Source organism: Mauremys mutica, chromosome 7, assembly GCF_020497125.1.
Source record: "Mauremys mutica isolate MM-2020 ecotype Southern chromosome 7, ASM2049712v1, whole genome shotgun sequence".
In the NCBI taxonomy this organism is placed as follows: Eukaryota; Metazoa; Chordata; order Testudines; family Geoemydidae; genus Mauremys; species Mauremys mutica.
The window spans coordinates 88,664,306-88,691,136 of NC_059078.1; the positions used below are offsets into that span (position 1 = coordinate 88,664,306).

At 44.9% G+C, this 26,831-nt stretch overlaps 1 protein-coding gene across 4 annotated transcripts in view; it reads right to left on the bottom strand.

Moving 5' to 3' along the window:
- Positions 1–26,831, bottom strand: part of PALD1 (phosphatase domain containing paladin 1) — a 193,957-nt gene that overhangs the window by 59,123 nt on the left and 108,003 nt on the right. For all 4 annotated transcript variants that reach the window (XM_045022700.1, XM_045022698.1, XM_045022699.1 and 1 more), the window contains exons 15-18: positions 23,771–23,968; positions 21,746–21,886; positions 19,412–19,483; positions 15,077–15,217 (exon numbers count right to left, since the gene is read on the bottom strand). In XM_045022700.1, the coding sequence (XP_044878635.1) occupies positions 15,077–15,217; positions 19,412–19,483; positions 21,746–21,886; positions 23,771–23,968 (552 nt within the window). The remainder of the gene's footprint in view (positions 1–15,076; positions 15,218–19,411; positions 19,484–21,745; positions 21,887–23,770; positions 23,969–26,831) is intronic.

The window sequence follows — 26,831 nt, forward strand, 5'->3', positions numbered from 1 at the left end:
AACCATTCTTTCAGCCTGTTAAAACCATTTTAGGTTTACTAGAAGACGACTGGTCACCCTGCCCCTTTCTGAAATACTAAGGTTATACTTCTCGCTAACACAAATAGCAAGAAGCCATTACTGAACCAGAATCTATAAGATCCTTCCCCACTCTCCCCCAACCTGTGGGCCCCCACAATCTGTCATGCTAAAGTACTTAAGATGAAGTATAGCCCAAGTTTACCACCAGCTATCAAGATAAAATGTTGATGCCAGCCTCTCCTGAGAACAATAGATCTTCTATGTAAACTTCACACCTGATACTGCTGACATGAGTTAGAATGTATTTAATACTTAAACTGGTCTCTCAAAAGCTTTTTCAAAAGAATTATTTAAAAAGAGGAAGAGAGAGAGAGAGAGACTAAAATTGCACATTCAAAGCCAAGATATAATGTGTGCCTGCTCGGGCTTCAGCTTCAGCCTCGGGTGGTGGGGCTAAGGGCCTGGGGCTTCTGCCCCACATGGCAGGGCTTGAACTTTCCCCCCTGTGCTTCAGCAAGACCCTGCTTGGAAGACCCACTGAAACCTTCTCAAGGCCCCCCAGGGGGCCCCAGACCCCTGCTTGAGAACTGCTGCCTGATCTCACTGTTCAGAGAGGCCCCTCCTATCCTCCTCAATCAGATGAATGATGATGAGACCCTTCAAGAGTAATAAGGAGCAGAAGTGTGAGAGAGAAAGTTTAAAGGAGAGGAGATGATGATGATCCTGAGATCAGACATAATGATCTCCACTTCCCACTCTTGGTGGGAAGAAGCATTCATAGGGGATTCAAAAAGACAGTTACCTTTTCCATAACTGGTGTTCATATCTTGTGTATGTGCTCACCACATGCACCAGTGCTGAAAGTTTTTCCCTCAGCAGTATCCGTAGGCGACCAGCTCTGGCACCCTCTGGACTGGCGCCAGCATGGTGTGGTATAAGGGGTGCAACTGACTTCCCCCACCCTCAGTTCCTTCTTGCTGGAAACTCTGACAATGGGGAAGGAGGACGGGTCATGGAATGGACATGAGCAACACATCTTGAAGAACACCACTTACGGAAAAAGTAACTGTCTTTTCTTCTTTGAGTGCTTGCTCATGTCCATTCCATATTAGATGACTCCAAAGCAGTACCACTGGAGGTGGGTAGGAGTTCATGGACGTGTAGATTGTAGCACAGCTCTGCCGAACCTATCATCATCCCTGGCCTGCTGAGTGATGGCATAATGAGCGGTAAACATGTGGACAGAGGACCATGTTGCGGCTCTACGGATATCCTGGATATGGATTTCTGTCAGGAAGGCCACCAAAGATGCCTGTACTCTTGTCAAGAGGGCTCTGACAATCAGCGGCAGTGGAACTCCCGCCAGGTGGTAACAGGTCCTTATCCATGAGGTAATCCAATTGGAGATCCTCTGCGAGGACACCAGGTGACCCTTCACCTTATCTGCTGTAGGGATGAAGAGCTGAGTTGATTTACGGAAAGGCTTGGTTCGTTCTAAGTAGAAAGCCAAGACCCTCCAGATGTCCAGGGTGTAAAGACACTTCTCTTCACTGGTCTTGTGAGGTCTGGGACAGAACACCAGGAAGATGATGTCCTGGTTCATATGGAAGGTGGGGACCTTTGGCAGGAAGACGAGGTGGGGCCGCAACTGAATCTTATCTTTGTAGAAGACCATGTACAGAGGTTCTGAGGTCAAGGCTTTAATCTCAGAGACCTGACTTGCCAACATCACTGCCACGAGGAACGTGACCTTCCATAACAGGTGGGAAAAGGAGCAGGAACTCAGCGGCTCAAAGGGCAGGCCAGAGAGCCTAGAGAGGACCAAGTTAAGATCCCACTGTGGGACGGAAGCCCATACCTGTGGGAAGAGTCTCTCCAGCCCTCTCGGGAATCTGACTATCATGTCATGGGAAAACACCATCTGTCCTTAGATAGCTGGGTGAAAAGTGGAGATGGCCGCGAGATGCACTCTAATGGAAGAGTGTGCCAGGCCCTTGTTCCTCAAATGGAGCAGTTAGTCCAGGACAGCCTGTATGGAGGAATGCAAGGGAGAGATGCCCTGTTCAGATGCCCAGCAGGAAAACCTTGTCCACTTGGCCAGGTAAATCAGTCTGGTTGAGGGCTTCCTACTTTCCAGGAGAACCTGTTGGACTCCTTCCGAACAGATCCACTCCTCCAGGTTCAGCCACGCAGCATCCACACAGAAAGGTGGAGGGACCTGAGGTTGGGGTGTAAGAGCTGACCATGGCCCTGTGACAGCAGGTCTGGTCGGTTGGACAGGGGCCAGGGAGGGGCTGCTGACAGGCTCATCAGCGTGCTGAACCAGTGCTGGTGAGGCCACGCTGGGACGATCATGACAACCTGCGCCCTGTCTCTCTTGATCTTTGCCAGGGCCCTGCTGATGAGTGGAATCAGAAGGAACGTGTACATCAGGCTCCCTGACCATGACAGGAGAAAGGCATCAGAGAGGGAGCCCTTGCTCAGGCCTTGCAGAGAACAAAACTGGTGGCATTTCCTGTTCTGTCTGATAGCGAACAGGCCCACTTGGGGAGTTCCCCATCTTTGGAAGATCATGCAGGCTACCCCTGGATGGAGCGACCACTCGTGGTGAGAGGAGAAGCCCCTGCTGAGCTGGTCCGTCAGCATATTCCTGACAAGCTTCAAGTTGGACCTCGTGGCTGATGCAGAAGTACCACAGACAGAGCGCCTTCTGACAAAGAGCCGACAAGCACGCTCCCCTTTGCCTGTTGATGTAGAACAGTGAGGCTGCATTGTCTGTCAGGACTGGTACCGCCCTGCTCAACGGGATGGGGCAAGCAGATTCTGCACGCCAGCCAGACTGCTCAGAGCTCTTTGACGTTTATGTGCAACCGCGCTTCGTCCAGGGACCACATCCCCTGAGTCTGGAAGATGCCGATATGTGTCCCCCAGCCAAGGCCCAAGGTGTCCAACACCAACTCTATGGAGTGGGGAGGGTTGTCCAATGGAATCCCTTCCATGACTGTTCTGCAGTCTGTCGACCACCGCAGCGAGATAAGTATCAGCTGAGGGATGATAATGACCTTTTCCAAGGGGTCTTGGGACTAGGAATAGACCATCACCAGCCATTGCTGCAGGGGCTGCATCTGGAGCCTGGCATGGCGGACCACGTAAGTGCACACTGCCATGTGGCCCAGCAGGTGCAGACAGACCCTGGCTGTAGTCAGAGGGAACACAGAGACTTCCGCGATGAGGTTCGTCAACATGTGGAACCTTTCCAGAGGCAGGAATGTTCTGGTGCAAGTCAAGTTGAGGACCACTCCTCTGCACTGGCACTAACGTCCACTTTTTCTCGTTTACCAATAGGCCCAGCGAGTGGCACGTGGCTTGAAGCACCACAACATCCCTTTGGACTTGAGACCTGGAGCTGCCCTTGACGAGCCAGTCGTCGAGGTATGGATAGATCTGGATACCCCGGCACCTGAGGTAAGCTGCTACCACCGACATGCACTTGGTAAACACCCTCAGTGCTGTTGCCAGGCCAAATGGGAGGACCGCAAACTGGTAGTGGTGGGGCCCCACTGTAAACTGGTACTTTCAACATACTACTTCTCTTAATACAAAGGGCATGAACGTGTGCTCCTGCTGTGCGCAATTATCAGTCAGGGTCCAGGAGAGATACAGGCCATAAGCCAATCCCTCTCAAGAAACACTAACAATACACTTAGACTGTGGAGGTCCACAGAGCTGAATGTCCATGACCACACTGTACGGCTTTATTCCAGGCAGCAAAGAGCGCCACAGGGTTTTTACTGATCTGGTGTAGCCAAGTTAATCGCGGGCAACCGCGCATGACTGCCTGGCAGGGCTGTGACTGCTTTTGACCTCAAGTCCAATCTTCTCAGCTCGATGTGCAGGGACTTTGTTTCTGAGGTGGGCAGCGTGACCAAAAAGGGCCATGCCAGCAGTGGCCAGTGATGACTTCAGTCCTCACTAGGCCAGTTTTCAATGATACATCCCTATTACAGAGAGGCACCAATTCAATGGGGTAACAGAGGATGTAAGTAACCCAGCAGAGGGACCATGTCTTTGTGTGTGTTCACACAGCACTCAGCAGTGTGGGGCCCTGATCCTGCCTGGAGGCAGCTGAGCCCCCTGTTCACACAGAACCAGGAAGAGCTGCATGTAAAAGGATCCCACTGTGCATGGTTCCACAGGGAACAATCTGGCTGTGTGAATTTTATTTTATTTTTTTAATTTGGGCAAGTCTCTGCTGTGAACCTGAGAGATCACAAGCGAAGCGAGTTTGGAGATAAGATTCCATGCTTCCGTGTGCTCTTGCAATTGAGTATCATCTTTCTCACAACACACAGGCCAGTCGCTAGGGAAGTTCTTGGTGTTTAGCGATATTGGTGGGTTGGTTTGTGTTGAGCAGCATCTTCTGGAATCTGTATATTTTACAGTGTTGCCATTGTACGTTTTAAAAAGCTAATATTGCAGAATTCTGCAAACATTCATCCAGGAAAACAATACAGCAGCAATAAAAAATTCATTTCAATTGCATGTGGGCTTCAAATCAACCTGCCACTTTGGAAACATCTGGATACAAATCAAACTTGTTGGCCTCACTTGTTAGCCTGAGGCCAACACAGAGTACAGTATAACTATTAGATAAAATACAGAAGGAATGTATATGTCTTTTCCATCTGTGCTCACTGCTGCCTGGAAATGGATGGCAAAAACTGAACACGGGAGGACATCATACAAATATTCACCTCACTAAAGACAACCAAACATTTATTGCACTTTTGTAAATTTCAGATTATTTTATCCCAAAGTCAGTGCTGAGTGTTCACACTATCCACATTTATGAGAAATCAAACTGTCTTGGTCTCTCACTCATTTCACATGGGGTTCGTCATAGGTTGGCAATGAACTTAATCCAAGTAAAGATTAGTACGGTACAGCAAGAAATTACAACTCACTAAAGTTCAGACACAATAAGGGAACACAAGGAACTTGCTGTACAAAAGAGAAAGAATACCCTGCTCACTTTAATGATTCACTCCAGTCTAAATTATGGTTGCACTGGAGCCAGATACAGCTGCCATAAGAAAAACTCTAGAATATAAAATAACTTAGTAGTGAGCAGTCCATTTTTTACTCTTAAGTATCTCTAAAGGGTACAGTGCAGTAGAACTAAACAGAAGTCACATGTGGATCCTTCAATCTCTTCCTTTCATTTTTGTCTGTTCCAGTTTTACAAATGTGATTTTAAACAGCTACATATATAAGGTCCATGTGGGACTGAACAGTCCAAGTGCAACTCATGCACTGCTTGCTTTTGATTGGGAGCCCAGAGGGTTACATAAATCAAGAGTCAAATTGACAGGAAGCCGAGAACATTATTGGGTGATTATATTTTATTCTTCCAGTCAATTGTTCTTGGTTGTTAATTGAAAACAATAATTTGATTGCAGCTGTACTGTGGAAAAAATAGAACCCAACCCACAACCACAGCACCCCAATAGAAACAGCCACTGGCAAGCAAGTGTGATTCAGCGGGGGTTACTGCTGTGACCTTGCATCCTCAACTGCAGTCCTTCACATCAGCTCTTACCAACAGTGTTAATCTAGCAAGTTAACAGAGTCAATTGGAGATTTGCCATCAAGTTCTCCAGGATCAGGATTGGACTGTAAACCATTGATCTGGCTTGTTTTACTGTTCATAACTAGGGACCTACCAATTTCACAGCCATGAAATATGTATGTCAGTCTGTGAAATAAGCCCTTCCCCGTGAAATCCAATCTCCCATTCTGCTGGCAGTGCCCCAGCCAGGGGCTCGTAGCTGCTAGTCAGGGCTGGGTGGGGAGGGACAGGACTTGTCCTTCCCCTGCACGGCCACTCTTGGTGGGGAGATCAGACCCATCTCCAGAGGCAGTGCAGAAGTGAGGGTGGTACAGGGGGCCCCCAAATTGGCCAGGACCCCTGGTCACAGGCCCTGTAGGCCCGTGCTTTAATCCCCATTGGCCGGGACTAGCAGTCCCTGGCTGGGGCACTCCCAGCAGCATTGGGAAGATCGGATCCACTTCCACCTCTGGGAACCTCCAGGGAAGCGGCCTTCAGAGCCCCATTCTGAAGGCAGCACAGAAGGGAGGGTGGCAATCCCATGACCCCCCCCCCCCCCCCCACAACAGCTTTGCAAACCCTCCACAATCCTCTTTTGGGTCGGGACACCCATGATTACAACACCATGAAATTTCTGAGGTAAACATCTGAAATTGTAAAACTGACTACTTTTAAAACCCTCTAGCCATTAAATTGACAAAAATGGACTGTAAATTTCATAGGGCACTACTCGTTACATATCAGTGAATTATCATGGAAAAGAATATTTTCTCTGCAAATACCACCTCATGCCCCTCTACCTCAAACCATCCTTACAAATAGCCATGAATATAAAGCCCTTCTTCCAGCAAATGAACCAGTTAAAAAAAAATCTGTTTCATATTGTCACATCTATAATTCATTCATAAGCTCAGTCATTCTAGTTGTCCTGTAAAACACTTAGCACACATCTGGACACTGAAAAATAGTACTCAAGTATTTATAGAGCATCAATCGCTCTAATATAAGCACTGTTTCCGCTATCTAACCTCCAACCAACCAACAGAAAATAGAACAAAGCAACCAAATAAATCTTAAACAAACAAAGAAAGTAAAGGAAAACGGGGGTAATGCCAAGGGAGAGCAGCCTCACAGTGAACTCAGGGCTCTATCGAAGAGAGGACTAACGTGCAATCTCTTTTTCACATACCAGGAGCAGAATGCTGTACTTTCAGTCTGCACAGCAGAAGAGGATTATGGGCTCTTGGTGGGCTGAAGGAATAAAGGAATGCACAGCAATGCCACAATCTTGATTAGTAACTGTAAAATTTAGACACCACATTGGGCAAAGCTCCAGGCCTCTCTTATGAAAGCAGTGTGTAAGGCTCACCACAGTAATATAGATAATTTAATTACTGTTGCTGCTCTTTATGGCATTTTGAATTTGTTGTTTGGAAGCAGTGTCAGAACATTCAAAACATCTGATCACAAACAGACAAGAGGTTTTCCAGCCCCAGCATTGTCCTGCCAAGGTGTCGTTCTTTCTACTGGAAGGATTTGCTCGAAAGGGCACAGCCCACAAGCACCTCTAATAGATTTTGCCCTGTTTCATGTCACTGTGAAAGGGAACAGCTTAGGGAATCAAAAAAGCAACTGGATGGAAAGCTGAGCACCAGAGAAGAAAAGTGTCACACTGAAGCCTTGTGTACACTAGGAAAATGTGAACCATTTTATTACACCATTGCTGCTCCATTGGTGCTGATATGGGGGAGCTGTAGTGTAGGCAGGGCATAGATGTTTTTTGAACCATGTTGTCTAATCCTGTGCGGGAATTTTCCTAGCATGGATAAGGCCCCAGTGCCCCGAACATAAGGCCCAGAAGCTCTTAGTGCAACTGGCGGGGGGAGGGGGAGCATGCTTTATGCCACCTTTATAGTCTCCCAGTCCTGGGTCCGTCACCACTGTAAACCAAAGGAGTCTTAATACTGATCAAAACTTTGCAGCTCACACCCAGCTCTGCTTTAGATACAGGAGAAGGAGAAGGAGGAGGAGGAGGAGGAGGGGAATTTACCTGTTTACGTTTCAGTAATTAATACACAAAAGCTTATTAATCTTTAGAAACATATTCAAACTGTGGTGTTTTCCTTCTAAGGCTGAAGATTTCCCATCCACTATATCCTTTTAGAAAAGCAAGAAACAAAATGGGCTCTTGGTTGGCACCTTTTCTTTACGCAAATACTGTCCCATTCCATCCATTAAATTATGCCTGCATTGTGTCTTTGCATGGCACCAACGTTTAAACAGACTCCGCTGATAACAATGAACCCTAGATGTAAAGAACAGGAGCAAGGGGAGATTTAGATAAATCCCAGGCCTTGAACTTAATGGTCCACAGCTTTGGTAAAAATGCAGAACAGGATTTTTGAGTAGGCTTCCAATAGGGTTAGGACAAGTAGCTCCAACCTAGGCCAGCTTGACTGGAAAAATCTTTTCTTGGCTTGTGAGAACTTCAAAAATACAAGGCTGGTGGTTTTGAACCATCCAGTACACAAAGACAACCCCAACGGAATTCAAGAAGAGCTTGGCGTTCAAAAAGCTGTGGGTATTTTCTAAATAAACTTTCTATTTGATGGATAGTTTTACTTAAAACCCAGCAGGTACTACAGGCCCTGTTCATTTTAATGCCTACTTTTATGTAGTGTTTTGAAACCTGGGTGAAGCTTCTATGCAAATTGTAATAGTAATTCCACCCTTGCAGTTATAAAAATAGGGTGAAGTGAAGTAAGCTAATATTTAGTCACGTGTCACCTGGGAATTTCATTCACCTGCTGAGGGGCTTATTCAACAGCAAGTTGTGTCCTAGCCAAATAAACCCCTTCATAACTCCCCTCAGAGGCTCAGAGCTGTAAATACTGATCTTGGCATCATTTCATGCAATGGAAGGAATTAAAAAATTATAAACAAAATGAGGGGAGGGAAGAAAAAATATGTTTCTATCATACATGCATTTACTCTAAGATCTCCTTACTAGACACCTTTCAGGAGAGGCCTCCTCCAAGGGTGTCCTGTCAGTAGTTCGGGTAAGCAGTAAGAAGAACACATGTGTAATTGATCCCATGGATACAATTAAAATCCCTAAATTCTTCCATGCCCTTCCACATATAAGGCAGAATGTCTGGTGGCCTCAGTCAACTGTTTTATAAATGCCATAGTCACGTGGCGAGTGGATCTATGTGGCATGTTGCACACCAAGGAGGAATGAACAATCTTTTCTTTTCCCCCACTAGATTGATGAAAAATCTGAGATTGAATCAGGGAAAAGCAGCCTTGTGTTCTGAGTGCAAAGGAGAAACAAGACTAAATCCCTTTCTGCTGAGAGTAGTTTGTGTAAAATAACTGACCTCAGCTCGTCTTTGAACTCATATCTTCTCAGCACACTATCACGTTTAGTGCCACACAGACTCATCCGGAGGACAGAGTTGGCCTACAGAGCAGATGGCACCCGAGGAATCTCTGCACACCAAACTAACCGAGCACTCTCAATCTGGCGATGGTGGCACATAGTCCAGCAGGGGACCAGGATTTTAAACAATGGCTCGATTCTCACTTCAAGGAGTTTGGAGACTTTTCTGTATCAGGGAGACCTTTAAAAATAAACACATGATCTGGAAGGTAGAGTCAGGGGTGAAGGCCTCAGCCTCTCAGGAGCAGAGGGTCAGACCATGTCATTGGAAAGGGGCTTTTCCCTAGCTTTGGAATCAAAGAAGTGTAGGACTGGAAGGGACCTCAAGAGGTATTCTAGTCCAGTCCCCTGCACTCAAGGCAGGACTGAGTATGTAATCTTGTAATGTAATCTTGCATTTGACTGAAGACTTCAATGTCACTGTAATTTTTTCATTCTTATTATATCCATTCATTGAACAAGTATCTCATCTATTCTGAATGTGTGCACTCTATCATGCAAGTCAAATACATACAGTCGAATGCATGTATCCAGGGCAGAACTGGATAAATAGTGAGGGACAGTGGTAGATTTTTGGGTGTGGTGATTAAATTTTGGTACTCTTTAAATAAGCAGTAAAACATGTTTTGTATTTTAGTGGAAAGATGTTTATGACAAAAAAGACATTGTGTAACATTGTTCATTGGAACAAATTTCAGAACTTAAAAACATTTTAGTACTTACTGTTTATAAAAATCCCTTGTATGCTTACAACTGAAATCTGTTTGCTTTCCATAGTGCACAGGTGCTTAGTTTGTTATTGTAGGGTTGATTACAACTCCTGAGCTCCTGGAACTGATTTATTAAAAATGTACACACACAGAAAACTCTTCCAGAGCCTCGAAATGAGAGCTGAAATCGTGTTAAAAATCCAGCTCCTCAAATGGGCCACCCAACTCCACGAGATCTGGAATGGATGGTTGGGCAGATACTCACCATGTGTATTCTGCTATCCCTGGCAACTCTGTAAAAATATAGAGGATTTTTTAAATGTAAGCCCTCCACCCAATAATGCCAAATTACCTACCCTTAACATGGGGATATCAGGGAGAAAGTAGCATGTAGTGCTTCAGAACCAATAATCTGAAGTAACTAAGAATCTTTTGGTTATTGCTGCTTTGTAGGTTACAGACTTATGGGCACTTTACTGCTTCTGCTACTATTATTATTGCCATCAATTCTGGTTTAATCACTGGGGATTTTAATACCTGGGAAAGCACTCAGTTTTATATGGGCCCTTTACAATAGTTTCAAATATAAACCATGTCCTTTTCAATTTACATATTCCCCCTCTTCTCCCATTTCCTTTCCCACAGACCAGTGGTGAAAGCACTCAGTGCTTCACCCATTCTCACTAGAGAACGGGGGTTTCCATCGGTTCTTGTAATTCCCTCTTCCCCTCTGAAAAAGTAAGGTTGATATTGGGTGGAGAGAAGACGTGTGCGTGGAAGGCGACTCCATAGTTGTAAGAACATGAGCCCCAGCTAAATAAACCTATCAGTCTGACAGCTGCAGAGAGAAAGCTGTGTGCATGAGACCAGGAGAAAGAGGAGGGATAAAGCCCCATTGTTTTGTATCCAGAGACTGTGGCAGGCACTTTAACAGGGTCAAAGGGGCCACATCTGGCTACAATCAGATCTCTGATACCAGTTAGAAAGAACATGGGGGGAGGGGGGAGAAAGAGAGGGAAGGGACCTGACATCCCTGTGATTGAGGGTTTTGGTAAGAGCAGATTTAGCAAGAGAAGGGTGGAGATAACTATAGCACCAACTTGTCCCTTTTGGGATTTTTTTTTTTAAGCAAATAATGGTTGAGGGTTTGAAGCTTGGACTTGTATTTCCCCTTAGCCTCTCACTGACCTGCAGAACTGAGAAGGGGAGCTTTGTGCCAATGTTGTGGGAAGGCTCAGAGACTGCAGTTTGGCTTTTGGTAGGTAATTTAAAGGGCATTCACACTCATGTAAAAGACAAAACCAAAATATCTATGGCGTTTTTATACTGGGCTAGGGCAGGGCTTTTCCTCTGCAGCTTGGAACCCATTTACTCTGGTGAATAGAACATATTGCAGGGCTGAAAACTTCATTCCCGCCTCAGTCTCAGCCTTCTCTGATCCTTGCGTGAAACAACTGCCATTCAAAAGTGCAAAGAAAGTGAAAATGCACTGATTGCAGCACATCTCCAGTTTGGAACAGGAGGGTGGTTAGTTCAAATGAGGTTTAAGAGAGATCCTCACTAACATGATCTTTTGCATGAGGTGTTTGAATGGACAGTCTCTTTTGGGGGGGAGGAGGAGGTATTAAATGCCTTTACCAGTGGTTTTTTTTTGGAGCATGTCTACACTTTGAGCTGAAGATCTGATTGCCAGCTCCAGGAGACACACCTGCACTAGCTCTCATCAAGTTAATGCATTAAAAATTGAATGTAGCTGCGATAGCACGAGCAGCAGGAGGGGCTAACTGCCCCAAATGCACACCTAGCCTCTCTGGTGGGCCTGTACTCAGGGCTGTGAGCCCCTCCTGCTGCTTGCTCTGCCACAGCTACACTCTGTTTTTACCATGCTAGCTTGATGACAGCTAGCAAGAGCATGTCTCCCCAAGCTGGAAATCACACTACCAGCTCAAAAGGTACACATATCAGTACTGTAGCTTCTCATTTGGGGAATACAGAGTTTAGCTTAGGTTAGTTTACCCACTTGTTTTTTTACCACTACACCACAGAGACATATCCTAAGAGTACCGTGGACAATTAAAAATAGGAGGGAAAAATAATCATGAAAATTCATTTTTCACCACTTTGCTATTTGTTTACTTTTCTGATTTAACCTAACTTAGAAGCTAGTCAAACTGATTTTGTTTCCAATAAGTTTCACTTTCCAGTTCTCCTACACAAGCACATTGCTGCAGAGCTTAAGTTGCAAACACTGCAGGGGAATGTTTCAATCAACACATTCTGAACAACCTTTATTTGATTTTTGTTTTTTAAATCATGAGACTATTTCCATCAATATTATATTATAATTAAAGAAATATGTAATACGCTAAACCTCTACTTGGGGCCTTACTCCTCTGACGGTTTCATTTTAATGCCCATGAGGCACACTTATTATTTTGAGAGGTTTCTGCTTTCCATTTTCAAAAACACCACGTGGAATAGGGTTGATCTGAGGTCACTGGAAAGAGGACTCTTTCACTAGATATGCGACAAGACTACCTGCAAGAACACAGGGCTTATGTCCCCTTTCCTGTATTTACATTTCATGCTAATATGGAAAAGCTGCAAGACTAAAAGCTAAAGCACAGAGCACCAGCACTGTAGTAAGGAAAGGAACTTCAAACCTGGGCACACTAACCAAAAACAGCACTATCAGCAAATACTTTAAAAAATATATTTCAACTTGAGCTGCAAAAAACTTAAAGGTTGTTTCTTCCACTGTCAATTCTGCTCTTTTTCTATATGGCAAAACGGGACCTTCCTACTTCGCCTGCTCTCCCGCACCACCCACACATGTTTCTAAAGGAACTTAAACCTCACATGCCTTTTATGTTTACTTTCGTATTTATGCACTAGCATCCTGGATTATATCAGCATGCTTCTTGGAATTTATTAGCTAATTGCTGCTGTAGAGTCAACTGTGGAAGGAGCAAAACTTATGATTCTTGCTTTGGTCTTACATAGTGCATTAAAATAGTTCTCAGCTGCAAAGTCAACGATTCACTTTTTCAAGTTATATTTAGAAGTCAGAACATTTTGAGGCAAGTCGAATTTTGGGCCTAACCAACTTGGCAAATCTCCTTTCACATCTTGGCTTATATGTTCCAGGAGAATTATAAAAAACAACCCCATAGCTTTTTAAAGTATCCACTGAAAAGGTTCTTATTTTACTGTTCTACCATCCATCATCATTACCTCAGAAAAGCTTACATTTAAACCCTTAACCCAGGAATTGGCCAGCTGCTGGCATCTTCTGCCCAGTGAGTACGACTCAACCAGCCGGGTAAGGGGAATGCTCATCCAGCATGAAATGCACTGTTCTATCAAGGGAAGGGAGCAGAACCTCAATGACATTCCAGTTCTGATGCTGAATTACAGTGCAGCTGCAAAAGGATGCCAGCTATCCCCTTTCTCCTTCTCAGGATAGACCACACAAGTAGGGGCTAGTATAGTGTGCAATGGAACTGAGGAGAGCCACAGCCCTCACGGGTTTTGTGGCTCAGGCACCAACTAGCAACAAAGTTTGAATTTCATCCATCTCACAAGCCTTGGTATTTGCTAAGGGGTCGGGAGAGTGGGAGTCAGATTTTCCCAGGCAGAGTTATTTTAAAAAAAAATGTAAATATTTTTAAAGTTGTTTATATTTGGGCCTGTCAGTTCAGACAATGTCTCCTTTATAGACTGGCCTCCTCAGCTTTATACACTTTGGAGTTGCATACGAGAAAATGGAAGCTGCTGGGTTTGTTATCTTAGTTTTGTGACTATTTTCTGTGCTAGTTTCTCTCATTTCTATGCTAGTTCCAGAGATTACAATGAAAATACACAGTATACAGTATCCTGTGAGCATATTCCTTGAGCAGCCTTAAGATTCCCATGCCAGCAATCCCACGTGCACACACTCTATTGCTCATGGCAAGAAATAGCCTGTTAATATTCAGAACTATTCATGGAAATTCATTGGCAGAAGCTAGATGACACTACGGGAAACTGAAACTGGCAGGGGAGTGGTGTGAATGGGCTCTGATGGGAGTCCAGAGTACTACTTGGCTTTGACAGGTGCCTGCCATACAGGTTCTTCAGAGAGAGAGATATAAAAGCAGAGACAGAAGGAAATCAGAGGTCTCCAATAGATATTGGGAAACTCCTGGGTACCCCCTCCCTCCCCCAATCCTCCTTGCCCCTCCACCCCGACCACCCCGCATTAAAAGACAAGCTATTCAACTTCAAGCATAAAATAAATGTGACCATAACTCTATTACCAGAATGCAGACAGAAAAGAGCACATTTGCCACCTGCTGGCTGAAAGTAGGAAGTGCCCTTTTTGTCTTGAACGCAATCAGTACCATGATACAACTGATTTAATCCCCCCAAAAAATAATCAATGAACTTGTGATCAAAAGCCAACCTGTCCCACTATGCCTGGAGTTATATGTACATCTATCAGTTCTTCTCATTTATCAAGTATCTCTCTGGAAGTCATCCTTTTGCTTTTTATTAGGGTTTGGTTCAAACTTCCTTTGCCCACCACCTCCCTCCATGATCAAACCCCTGCCACATACAATACACATGGTAAAAATGAAATGCTCTGCTAGAGGTTGACACACTTGGGCACAGTGCAGGAATACCATCCTTAGCAAGTGCTTAAGAGACATACTTTTAGAGATGACTGCAATGAATAACAAACTAGCACAGGGAATAAGGCTCAAACCATCTGCGTAAGCACTGTGTTTTGAGAGCAGATTTTCTTTTTCAAATATTTACCAATAAGACAATAAACAGACACTGGTCAGAGTTACAGCAGCAGCTCTGGGTTTTGGCCGCAAAGTGATAGCACCATTGTAGCAGCTTTTACAACACTGCTTTGGCCACTGAAGAAAAATGAAAAGCAGAGAGCAGGGGTGCCAGCACGTCACAGCTGAAGGAGGTGCAGGGATCTCTCTAGTAACGCACCAAAAAGCTTTGCTGTAATAAATAAGCAACAAAACAGCATTTTGACAGGACACACAGGCTCTTGAAGAAGCCACAGCGCTATATTAAGAAACTTTTTGGAGCAGGGACCATGCCTTTGTGTGTGTTTCTACAGCACCAAGCACAATAGGACTCAGGAGTCTCCTGTACTACAAACAACAAGTGAAACTGGGCAGATATCTAAGCCATTAATCAAAGTGTCTGCACTTCCCATTTACAGGAGGGTGAAAAAATAAATATGGAATGAAGAGAGTTAATCTGGGAAGCACAATGACTGGTCGCACTCACCTGTCTGTAGGTGCATATGATGATTTCTCTCAGGTGATAATGCATAGGTGTCATGGTCTCACTCACGATATCCAGTGCCATATCTACCTCCTTCTTCATTCTGTGCCCCTCTGGTAAAAGCTGCACCACCTTCATCACCACCTGGGGGATGAGAGTAACAACCGATTTCATTCCAAAACTTACACACTTTGAAGAGCACAAAATAGACAGGACTATTCCAGGTTGTGCTCTCAAATCTATCCGCTTGCAGCCACCTGTTGTCTCTTGTATTATACATAGATTGTAAGATCTTTGGGACAGGGATCACCTTTTTGTTATGTGTTTGTACAGCACCTTGTACAGCGGAGTCCTGGTCTGTGACCGGGGCTTCTAGGCACTACAGCAATACAAATAATCACCACCACCCCAAAAGCACGTAAGGCCAGATTCTCGCCCACAGTCTGGCCCCTTTGTTCCTTACAAGGGGACCAAAGAGGCCACCTAGTGGCCAACTCAGAAATCCTCTGGAGTGGGATGAGAGAGAGGGGAATGCTGGGAGCTCTCAGCTGGTGTCAAGCTAGCACAGTGCTCTTCCATCATCACCCCCTCCTAATGCTTGTGTAGGACACTTGCAGTGGGCAAGAACCTCAATGCACTCCATCAATTCTCATTTGGTTGCCACTGCCAGCTGGCGTATAGGCTGCTCTTACCAAGACCACGGCTGGAGCTGTGCAGAGTAGAGAAATCAGGGATCCACAACTGGCACTCTGACAGCACACATGCACCCACATCCACCTTGAGCATAACTTGGCGTAGGAGAAAATCTGTCCCCTACAGAGCTGCTCTGCCTTAGAAAGCTCCCATTAGCATAAACGCCTAGTTAAACCAAGGCTGGTGATCTCCCCCCCAGTCCAGTGCTGGGGCTTCCTCACTATATTCCCCACTCCCACACACTGCTTGCCCCTGAAAAGCTTTAGACAAGCTGGACTGCACTCTCTAAATCTGGAGGAGCCCGTTGAGACACTGCACCCAATATTCTTCATAGAGATATTATTATATGATTATGACATAGTTGTGATGTGTTTTATGCAAGATAGGTCATGTGGGATGTCATTGGAAAGGTTATGACTTGCTGAATATGATTATCCTCTTTGAATGCAAGTATAATTTTTGTATCTGAAGTTAGGGATATTGACTGTATATCTGTATTACAAATATGTGTTTAAACTTGGGGAACAACCACTAGATAAGATGCTTTCATTCTGAATAGCGGGGTGAGGAAAGGCCATTAGGAAAACAATAGGCCCTAGGAGAAGCTTATCTCCCATCTGGGGAGCCTTCCTGAGAGCCCTACAAACTGCTTCCAAGTAATGGCCTGTGTTACACTACAAGGACATGTGACCAGGTCAGCTGGTGCTGGTCTCCCATCTTGGGTTATTAGTATTTTTCCACTGATTGGCCTGGGAACCAAGCTTTGAAACAAAGGGTTCCCGCCATATGCAAAAACTGTATAAGACAGGGGAGTGACATTATCGTGGGTCTTCACTGACTCCCCACCGAAAGAGACTCCTGAAAACACCTAAGGAACAAAGACATACACATGCTATTATCTAACAGCATAGTACTATCATCTCTGCCCTGAAACCCAAAGTGCTGATTACATACTCATTCCTTTTAGAGTCACTGATGGACAGACCTGCTCCCACTCAATTCAACTGGAATTTTAACAGTGTGTACTATTAGAATGGGATTAATGCTAATGAACTGCTACAACAACACAGACAGAAAATATTGCCAAACAGCCATGTCTGATTCTCATCTGTACAGTGACTGCATAATATGTAGATCCATGAACTCTGACAGGCTACAACCCCTCAGAGCTTATCAGACAGTCGCTACAAACTATCTGTCTATCCTAGATACTTATGTGGCTCTCATTGCCATAGAACCTGAGCACCTCCCTGTCTTTAACATATTTATCCTCCTCACACCCATGTGAGGTAGGGAATTACTACCCAATCTCCAAGAGAAAGGTGGATTCTCTCTCTCTTCAAATCAAGCCTGGATGCCCTTCTGGGGGATATGTTTGGTCAAACAGTTATTGGGCTCAGTTTACAGGTAACTGGGTAGAATCTAGGGCCTGTGTATCCAGGTGGTCAGATTGGATGACCTTATTGTCTCTTCTGGCCTTAAAATCTATGACTCTATCACCCCCATTCTGCAGACTTTACAGAGAGACTCTGTAAAGAGAGACTTTACAGAGCTACTCTGTGGCTTGTCCAAGATCACCTAGGGAGTCTGTGGCAAAGCAGGAAATTGAACCCAGGTCTCGGCCCAGTGACCAGCTACCCCTAGACCACTCTTCTTCCCTCAACACACATGGCCACCTGTCTTTCTTGGTTCAACGAAGCAGAACCTTGAAGATGCTAGGACACACTTCAAGAGTTTCTCTGTTAAAAAAAACTGCAAACCCAATTCCATCTTAAAACCAGCTACTTTGATATGGCTTCAGAACAGGAGCAGCAACAGCTTGTGTACTGGAGCAGTTGCCATGCTCCTGAAAAAGGCTAGGTTGATTGGGGAAGCAGCCACAGCTGGGGCCACTCCCCAATCAGGCCAAAGCTGGACCTATAAAAGGGCTGTAAGCCAGACACTGAGTCAGTCTCTCTCTTGCTCTGGAGAGAGAGAAGAACCTGGCTGCCTGTGAGTGCAGAGTACTGGGACTAGAGTAGTGCTGGGGAAAGGCAAGGGGAGCTCTGGCCTGGCAACTCCCCAGGGTGCAGGCCTTAGGAAAGGCCAAAGCAGGTACTGGGGTTGCAGAGGTGCAGCCCTGAGTTAGGCAGAGGCAGCTGGTCTGACCCCCTTGCCAATGGAGCAAGGGGGCTAGATGATGGCTGGCAGTAGCTACTGAGGCAAGGTGGGTGAGAGGGTTGGAGGTTCCCCTAGGGAGGGGGGGAGGAGACCTAGAGTGTGGTGGGGTACTTCTGGGGCAGCACCCAAGGAAAGGGCACTGGGGTCTGGGAGGGTTATGGGGCCCTGAGGCAGGTGAGCCGCTGGCCTGCAGAGGGTGCTCCGGGCTGGAATGGAGCTATTTCCCAGGACAACGAGCAGGAGGCGCTGCACTGGTGAGTCTTGACCTTGCTACATCATTCATCATTCATTCATGCCCGTCACCCCAACCGGGGTATGGGCCGCCAACCACAGATCTCCAGAGTCTTCTATCCTGGGCCATTCGCTCTAGCTGGTTCCAGGTATAGCCCAGCTTGACCTAAATTTGGTAATGATGATATTTTGGGTTTGGAGTCATTTTTAGTTCAGGATACAATAAGAGCTCTTTATTATACTATAAAAAATAAAAGTAAGATCATCAAGTTGTTTCCCTGAGGAAAATTTTCATTATGACCAGAATTGCAAATTGCATTGGAACCATCAGAGTCTTTCATTCCACTTCATGATCAGTGGAAACTTAATCTGACTTCACTGTAAGCAGATGCCACTGCAGTACTGCACACCTGCAGGTCACCAGTTAGAAGGCGGACTTGCCAAGGTGACACAATAATACAAGTGCCACATGCACTGTGGTATTCATAAGCCTCTTTCAGAAGCAAAATGCCAGACACTTGGGTGAAATGTTTGTTGCCTTTGGAAAATAAAAATGGATGGAACAGAGTGATTTCACAATAGGGAAACAGTAGGGGCTGGGGTTAATAAAGAAGGTCATAATCATACCATCAGCAGATGAGGGAGGGTCAGTGAGGCTTGAACTCACATCTGGTTAACATTTACACTATGATGGGGTGTGGAGAGAGAGCCCTATTTTTAGAAAAAACTTTATTATTCTAGCTATTTTATCTGACACTCAGATTGCCTGCACCTGATGGACAAATGGAGTGCTCTTTAGACATGTCTCCTGTAGACTAATGCCTGGTCTCTGCTTTGATGCACCTCCTGAGACCAGCCTAACTGTGAGTTAATCTTTAACAGGCCGTGATCATCCTCTTGCCTTGTTCTGCACACAGTGTGATTTTTTTTTTTTTTAAGCAGCAAAAGACCTATCTCCAAATACTAACCATGAGCATACTAACCCCAGTATCAGAGCCCCAGAAAAGCCCCCAAATGCCAGGACCCAGACTTGAACCGGGTTGTTACTATCGGAGTTCTAACCAGTGTGAACAAACCCCAGTCTGGCTGCTTCAGAATCCTAAACACAGGCCCCATCACTTAATGGGAAATTCAGTCCCTGAATGAAGTAGCTGAAATGCTGAGGCTGTTTGAAGGAACAGGACATTTGCAGCCCCTGGAGATTTCACAACACACCCTGAAATAAAGGCAGATTAATATGGGAGAAGGACTCACCTCAAATTCCCCTTTGGTGTATTTGGCATCAGGTACACTCACAATTTCATCCTCACTCATCTCAGGGATGCCCTGCAGCAAGAAGAAGAGGCCAAGCGGTTAAAAAGCTATCCAATTACACCCCCTAACATGCAATAGTTTCCTGGGTGAACTCCTGCGACACTTAGACCACTGTATTTCCACATACAGTATTGTTAAGGGAAGAACTGTGCATCAGGAGGCACAGACTTTACAAATAATATGTTGTAACACATAGCTTTTTTCATCCATAGCTCTCAAAGCACCTATTTATGCTTTCTTTTTTCTTTTTACAGAAGGTGACACTGAGGAACAGCAGTTAAATGACTTGGCCCTGTATTCTTGGTTCTTCCACTGACTGATGGGCAAGTTTCCTGACTTTTATGTCCGATCACAAACCAGTAGGCCCACCCCCATGCCCTTTGTCCCAGGTTTGACCTAGACTCGTTGAGTTACTTTGGACAAGTCACTGAACTTTTGTGCCTCAGTTTCCTGCTCTGTAAAACAAGACTAGTTCATGAGGTGCATGAGACTTAATTCCCTAATATTTACAAAACCCATTACAGTGCCTTTGGTGGAAGATGCTGAAGAATTGCAAAAAATGACATCATCCTAGCTGTTGTTCCCAAGCTTCTTTGCTGGCTACATATAAGAAAGGGTTAATAATAGGGAAATGTCCTTGGGTCTCCACAATCCAAATCCACACTTAAGGTCATTTTAAAACACTGATCCACATTTCTCATTGGGGAAAAAAAACCTGCTGCCATTTCAAGCTGCAGCAGAACTCCTTGGTGACACTACTCATGCAGCTGATAACCTCCAGCTCCACTATTAGGACTAGCCCAGTAGTGCAGAGCTCAAGGAAACAGATTTGACAAATCGAGAAGTGATGTAGTGAAGCAGGAATTGGTGGATAATCTGTTCCACCACTTCAGTGGCCACACTCACAGCAATAATGAAAACTTTGTTTAAACGACATTGCTGCTGAGCAAACCAATCTTATTAGAGGCCTTATTCCACTCTAAGGTTCCTACTGAGGTTCCAGCACGGCCCTCTGTGACGTTGTGCAGTCTATATGGTTTTATAAAAAATTAATAAGTGAATATAATGTAACTGGAATATGCTTCATGCAAAAGGTCTCTTGTAAGGTATCATTACAAAGCTTATAATCTACTGAGTGTGATCATCCTATTTGTATAAATGTACCACTCTTGTATCTGAAACTAGAAATAGGAAATAACTCTGAGGGCCTATTGTAATTATGTAAAGTATGGGCCATTAATGGTGGTTTGGAATCTTGATGACTCTCATTAACTAGGACCATTGTCTGTAGATGGGTGTGTTTTACCTGTAAGTCTTCCTGTATATGTGTGTGCTGGCAAGTGGGCAATGAAGTCTTGCAGTGACGTGATCACGTCACCTGAACTGGAATCCATCTTTAACCTGGTGTCTTTCCATTGAGAAGGAGGGGGTGGGAACCCAGAGAGGGACAAAGGATTCCCGCCTTATGCAAAAGATATACAAAGGGGGGGGGGGGGAGAGAACAAAGGAGAGAGAGGAGCCATCATGAAGAATCCCCTAGCTACCACCTGAGCTGGAACAAGAGCTGTACCAGGGGAAAGAATTGTGCCCAGGCCTGGAAGGTGTCCAGTCTGAGAAAAAAATTACTGAAGCATCTGAGGGTGAGATTATCTGTATTCAGTTTGATTAGACATAGATTTGCGTGTTTTATTTTGCTTGATGACTTACTTTATTCTGTCTCTTACTGCTGGGAACCACTTAACTTCTACTTTCTGTATTTAATAAAATCACTTTTTACTTATTAATTAACTCAGAGTATGTATTAATACCTGGGGAGTAAACAACTGTGCATCTCTCTCTATCAGTGTTATAGAGGGCGAACAACTTATGAGTTTACCCTGCATAAGCTTTATACAGGGTAAAATGAATTTATTTGGGTTTAGACCCCATTGGGAGTTGGGCATCTGAGTGCTAAAGACAAGTACACTTCTGTGAGCTGTTTTCAGGTAAACCTGCAGCTTTGGGGCAGGTAATTCTGTCTGTGTTGGAGCAGACAGGAGTGTCTGGCTCAGCAAGACAGGGTGCTGGAGTCTGAGCTGGCAGGGAAAATGGGGATAGTAGTAGTCTTGGCACATCGGTTGGCAGCTCCCAAGGGGGTTTCTGTGATCCAACCTATCACACCCTCTTTCACTACTCACAGGGCTAGGGCTTGGTGTTTAGGGATTCATTCCTCAGAGCTTCCTTTGTTCCAAACCCTCCTTAGAACAAGAGACCCATCCCTGGGCTAATACCTACATTGAAATGCCAGAGCGTGAGGACTGCAATAACCATGGCTGTGGTGGTTCTCCCTCTGCCACTATGGCAGTTGAACACAAAGGCCGTGTGAGAGTCCTCAGCTAGCGCACTCTTCATCGCCTCCAACAGCCGATCTACATCCTGAAAATGAACAACAAAAAGAATTAAATACGGACTTTCCCTGCTGGATGTGACTCATGAATTCTGTTCTGCCCCTGTGGATTAATAGAACCATATCTGATTTTCTGTAGTGCCTTTCACTTTCCAGGTAACCAAAAGAGTGCTACAAAGCAAGAAGATACACACTGGGAGTGCAGTGATTGTGTGTGAAATGCCATAGCCTTTGATGCACTCAGCCTCATACGAGGGAGGGAATATTGGCCTACGCAAAGGCATATAACCCCCTACTTCTTGCAGAAAGTGCCATGGGATCTTTAACTTGCATCTGAATAGCAGCACAGTGCATGGGAGTGTCAGCAGTTAGGTAAGATCCTTACTCCTAATGTGGAACTTGAATGCTCTAGTCCAGATTTAAGAGGGATACCACTGAGTCTCTGTGTGACTTCCATTTAATCCTATACCCTGATATGTTGTGAACCAGCAGCATTCACCTGCACATAGAGATCATTAACACTGTCTTTACTGTGACTGACCAACTTTTTTCCCCTGAGGTGTTGAAAAGCAGCTGTTCCCTGTCTTTCTCGTGTATTTCTAATGGGTCTATGGCACCATCTACATTACAGTGTTACTACATAGGTGTTAAATTTCTCCTTCCAAGGAAGAATAGTGTGTGATTATATCAAATCCAGACTAACTGGTCTTAAATCCCCCAGCTTCTGCAGCTGTAAAATACACAACTCTCTGTGGCTATCCCAAGGTGATCATTTTCACTCTAGTAAAAATGCAAATAGGAAATCTCTCTAGGATAATGCTAATTACAGTTCTCTTAATTTCTTTTGCATCAACATAAAATGTCTAGGATAAACAGAAATGCAAAGGAAAATCTGAGATTAACAACTGTAGGTGCAAATCTATAATTGCAGGTTGAGACCAGCAGATGGCAATAATTCACTTACAATAAACGACTGCAAAGTGGTCTTGATTCTATCAATGCTTATATAAACATATTCAGACCTGTAAAACTAGAGAAATGAAATTTCATGGACAAAAGTGTCTGTGATCCCCGCATGGGCCAAATTACTAGAATACAGATCAGTGAGACTCTGGCTAGGAGGTGTTTCTGGTATACTGGAGAGGATTCAGCATTGTAAGCAACTGCATAACTTCCCTCGAGGAGCATACCCCAAATCTCCTCTTTGCAAGTCTATAAACCTGTGCAGGAACACAAGCAGTATACACAACCCAGGGCTGCAGTGCATGTCATTCTGGCCAAGATTGTCCCAGAGTTATAGTACCAGACAGCACAGGCTAGGGATTGCAATCATGCTGCCTTTGTTTTCTCAAAAGCAATGTCAGCCACCAGGCCCTGAGGACCGCTATGGTGAGCAGACAGGAGACTGTCTGGTAACTTGCCTTATTGACTTCTCCTGAGTACAGACACAGGGAAAGAAAGGAAATGGAGCAGTCAGATTCAGCAACCACATACTAGCACAGCAGCAGCTCCCCACTCCTATAGGGAAAGAGGCTGCAGTGCCTTAAGGTGAGGGAAAGGAAGGAGCCAAAAGAGAGGAAAGCAACTGCAGGGGGAAATGGAAGAGCTAGTGAGAGACAGACAGACAGACAATTTAGGGCAAACACAAGGAGAGACTATCAATTTGGAGGGGGAACCAGAAGAGAGAGTCAAACTGGGAAGGAGGGTGAGTATCAGTTTGGTCATAGGGAGAAAGAAAGAGCATAAATTGTGAGGGGAGAGGAGAGAGAAGAGCTGACCTACTATCCACCCACCACCCTTTGAAAGTGGTGGGGGAGAAAACCCAGGAGATTCTCACTGAAGGCATTCACCACTGCCCCTTCAGAGGAGTTTTGGTGTTGAAACTATGGAATAGCTTTTAGCTCCTCCCTTACCTGCTCCTTGGGAGCACAGAAGTCTGGGATTGGGATTCGTTTGTACACCAGCCCCTGGCATGTGCTCTTGTGCTGATTAAGTATCTCCTGTGTGGTCAGGCAACTCTTAAACATCTTCATCTGCTTCTCCTGTTCCAGATACACCTCCAGCCACTTCTGGGACTTCAGCACGTCATTCTTCAAGGTGGACTCTAATTTCTGCAGGGGAGAGACAAAAACTGAACAAGACTCCTTCACTGTATGGACACTTAACATCATTTTTCAGAATCTTTCTTCCTTTTTCACCCTAAAGGGAAATTTTTATTTCCCCATAAATTTGTAGGTGAACTTAGGACTCAGGGAAGTGAGGGACTAATGCCAGGCATATTGCAAGACCACAGTTTGGAAACTTTCCACACACAGCTCTGCTAATATGCCTTAGCCTAATCTACAACAACCCCTGCTTTTCAGGTCTGGACCTCTCCCAAAGACTCTGCCAGTGAGGTAGGAATGCTTCTATTGCCCACCTGGACTCTGACCTTCCATGTTTTTTTTTTTTGTTTTTTTTTTACTGTCCTTAATCTCTTGGGGTCACTCCTTGACTCCTTTTCCTCTCATCTCCCAGGGGTACAAATGTGCCCATAATCCCTTCTGCAACATCACTTGTACACAGCCTCTGCCTCTGTTGAAATCCTGATCCACATCTTCATTGTTGCGTGACACAACTCCCTTCAAGTTCTGTATGGCCAACCCAAGTTCCAACGGTTCAAGCTCCTACATGTTCAAAATGCTACTGCCCACCTTCTGTTTTGTACATAGAAACAAAACCACATCTGCCCCATGCTCGTACACCTCTGCTGACTCTTCATTCATTTCAAGATCCTGTTAAAATTGCCCTCTTGATTTTAAAACCCCTCATGGGCTTGCCTAACTCATGAATCTAGTCTCTCCACACTCCCTTCTCTACACATCTAGCACCAGCCTCATTGCCGTCCCACCACACAATCTGACCACTGTGGTGGGGCCACCCTTCTCCTCTCAGTTGTCCTGGCTATCCCTTTTCAAGACCAAGACAAGAACATCTCTGTTCTCCCTTGCCTAACTATCATTTACGTGTTCTTTCAAGCCACTTTGTAAACTCTCCAGGTTTGAGCCAAGTTTTATTCCACATTCTGTAAAATATTATATACATTTAGGTGCTGTATAAATGCTTACTAATAATTTTATTACAACTGTGCTTTTTGTGTCAAACCAACGCGCCCCAGGGTTACAGCTGATATAAAATATGTTATGCCATGCAAAACTATTTGTCATGAGACTGCTTTCCTTCCTCCTTTCTCTTATTTGCCAACATGAAAAGAGAGAGAGAGAGTGGAGCGGGTGGGCAGGAAGGCAGAAAGAAAAAGAAGAAAAGAATCGAGAGAGATGAAAAAAAATCTTTGGCCAGTATCCAGACATTGAAATTCTCTGTGCCAAGTGCACAACACCCTGGGGTGGGTGATAAGCAGCAACCCAGGTAGGTGACCAGCTGGGAACGGGATGAGAGGGAGAAGGGGACTGATGTGGCTCACAGGTCCATGCCCTGCTGTGGAGCATATGGATGGGATATCTTTAAATGCAGTCTCCGATATGTCAGTGTAAATCTCATTTGCTGATGGTAACTTATCTTCAGCTTGGTGTACATTAAGGCTGGTGGTACTTTGACTTGTTTATTAGCAAAGTGAAAACTGTTGTTCATCCCGCCCCCAATGGTACAGCAATTTGAGAGGGGAAAAATAACCATTCCACACAGAATTGTATTTTAAATACTGAGTTTATATGTGCACTACACAGTAACAAAATTAACTACCTATTTTTCTTAGATTCCTCATTAGAGTAATACTGTGATGTATCCTGAGAACTCAGCATGTTACACAATAATTACTGAATTTGTGCCATATGCAGGGTTGTAGCTGTGTCAGTCCCAGGATATTAGAGAGACAATGTGGGTGAGGTAATATCTTTTATTGGACCAATTTCTGTTCGTGAGAGAGACATGCTTTCGAGCTTACACAGAGCTCTTCAGGTCTGGGAAACTGAGACTTTGTCTACACTGGCACTTTCACCATTAAAACTTTTGTTGCTCAGGGATGTGAAAAAGCAGCTCCTGAATGACAGAAGTGTTAACGACGACGAGCACCGGTGTGGACAGTGCTTTGTCAGCAGGAGCCGCTCTCATCGACGTAGGTACCGCCCCTTGTTGGGGGTGGTTTTATTTTGTTGCCCGGCGACAAAGAGCAGCTACACTGGTACCTTACCATGGTGTGGCTGCAGCGGCACAGCTACGCCGTTGCAAGGTGCAAAGTGTAGACATAGCCTAACTCAAAGCGTGGCTGCTAAATACAAGATCTGAACAGATTGTTTAGCATAAGGGGTTAACACATATTTCAAGGGACCATTCAAGATGAAGTGGCCCATTAAGCACCCTTGAAATGTGTTACCTACTTATGCTAAACAATCTGTTCAGATTTCAATACAAAACTTGTATTTAGCAGCAACACTGAGGCCTTGTCTACACTACCAAGTTTTCTCGACAAAACTTATGTCGACACCCAAAAGTCAACAAAACAAAAATCTCCAAAGGGTGTTCACACTTGCTTCCCTCTGTTGACAGATCATGTCCACATTGGGGGCACCATCATCAACAGTGTGAGCAATGCACTGTGGGCATGTATCCCACAGTGCAGGGTCGTGGGAAGGAAAAGGATAAATGGACACAAATCAGACATTAGGAACGGCAATATACAAAAGCCTGTAGGAGAACACTTCAACCTCCCTGGCCACACAATAGCAGATCTTAAGGTGGCCATCCTGCAGCAAAAAAACTTCAGGACCAGACTTCAAAGAGAAACTGCTGAGCTCCAGTTCATCTGCAAATTTGACACCATCAGCTCAGGATTAAACAAAGACTGTGAATGGCTTGCCAATTACAGGACCAGTTTCTCCTCCCTTGGTTTTCACACCTCAACTGCTAGAACAGGGCCTCATCCTCCCTGATTGATCTAACCTTGTTATCTCTAGCTTGCTTCTTGCTTGCTTATAT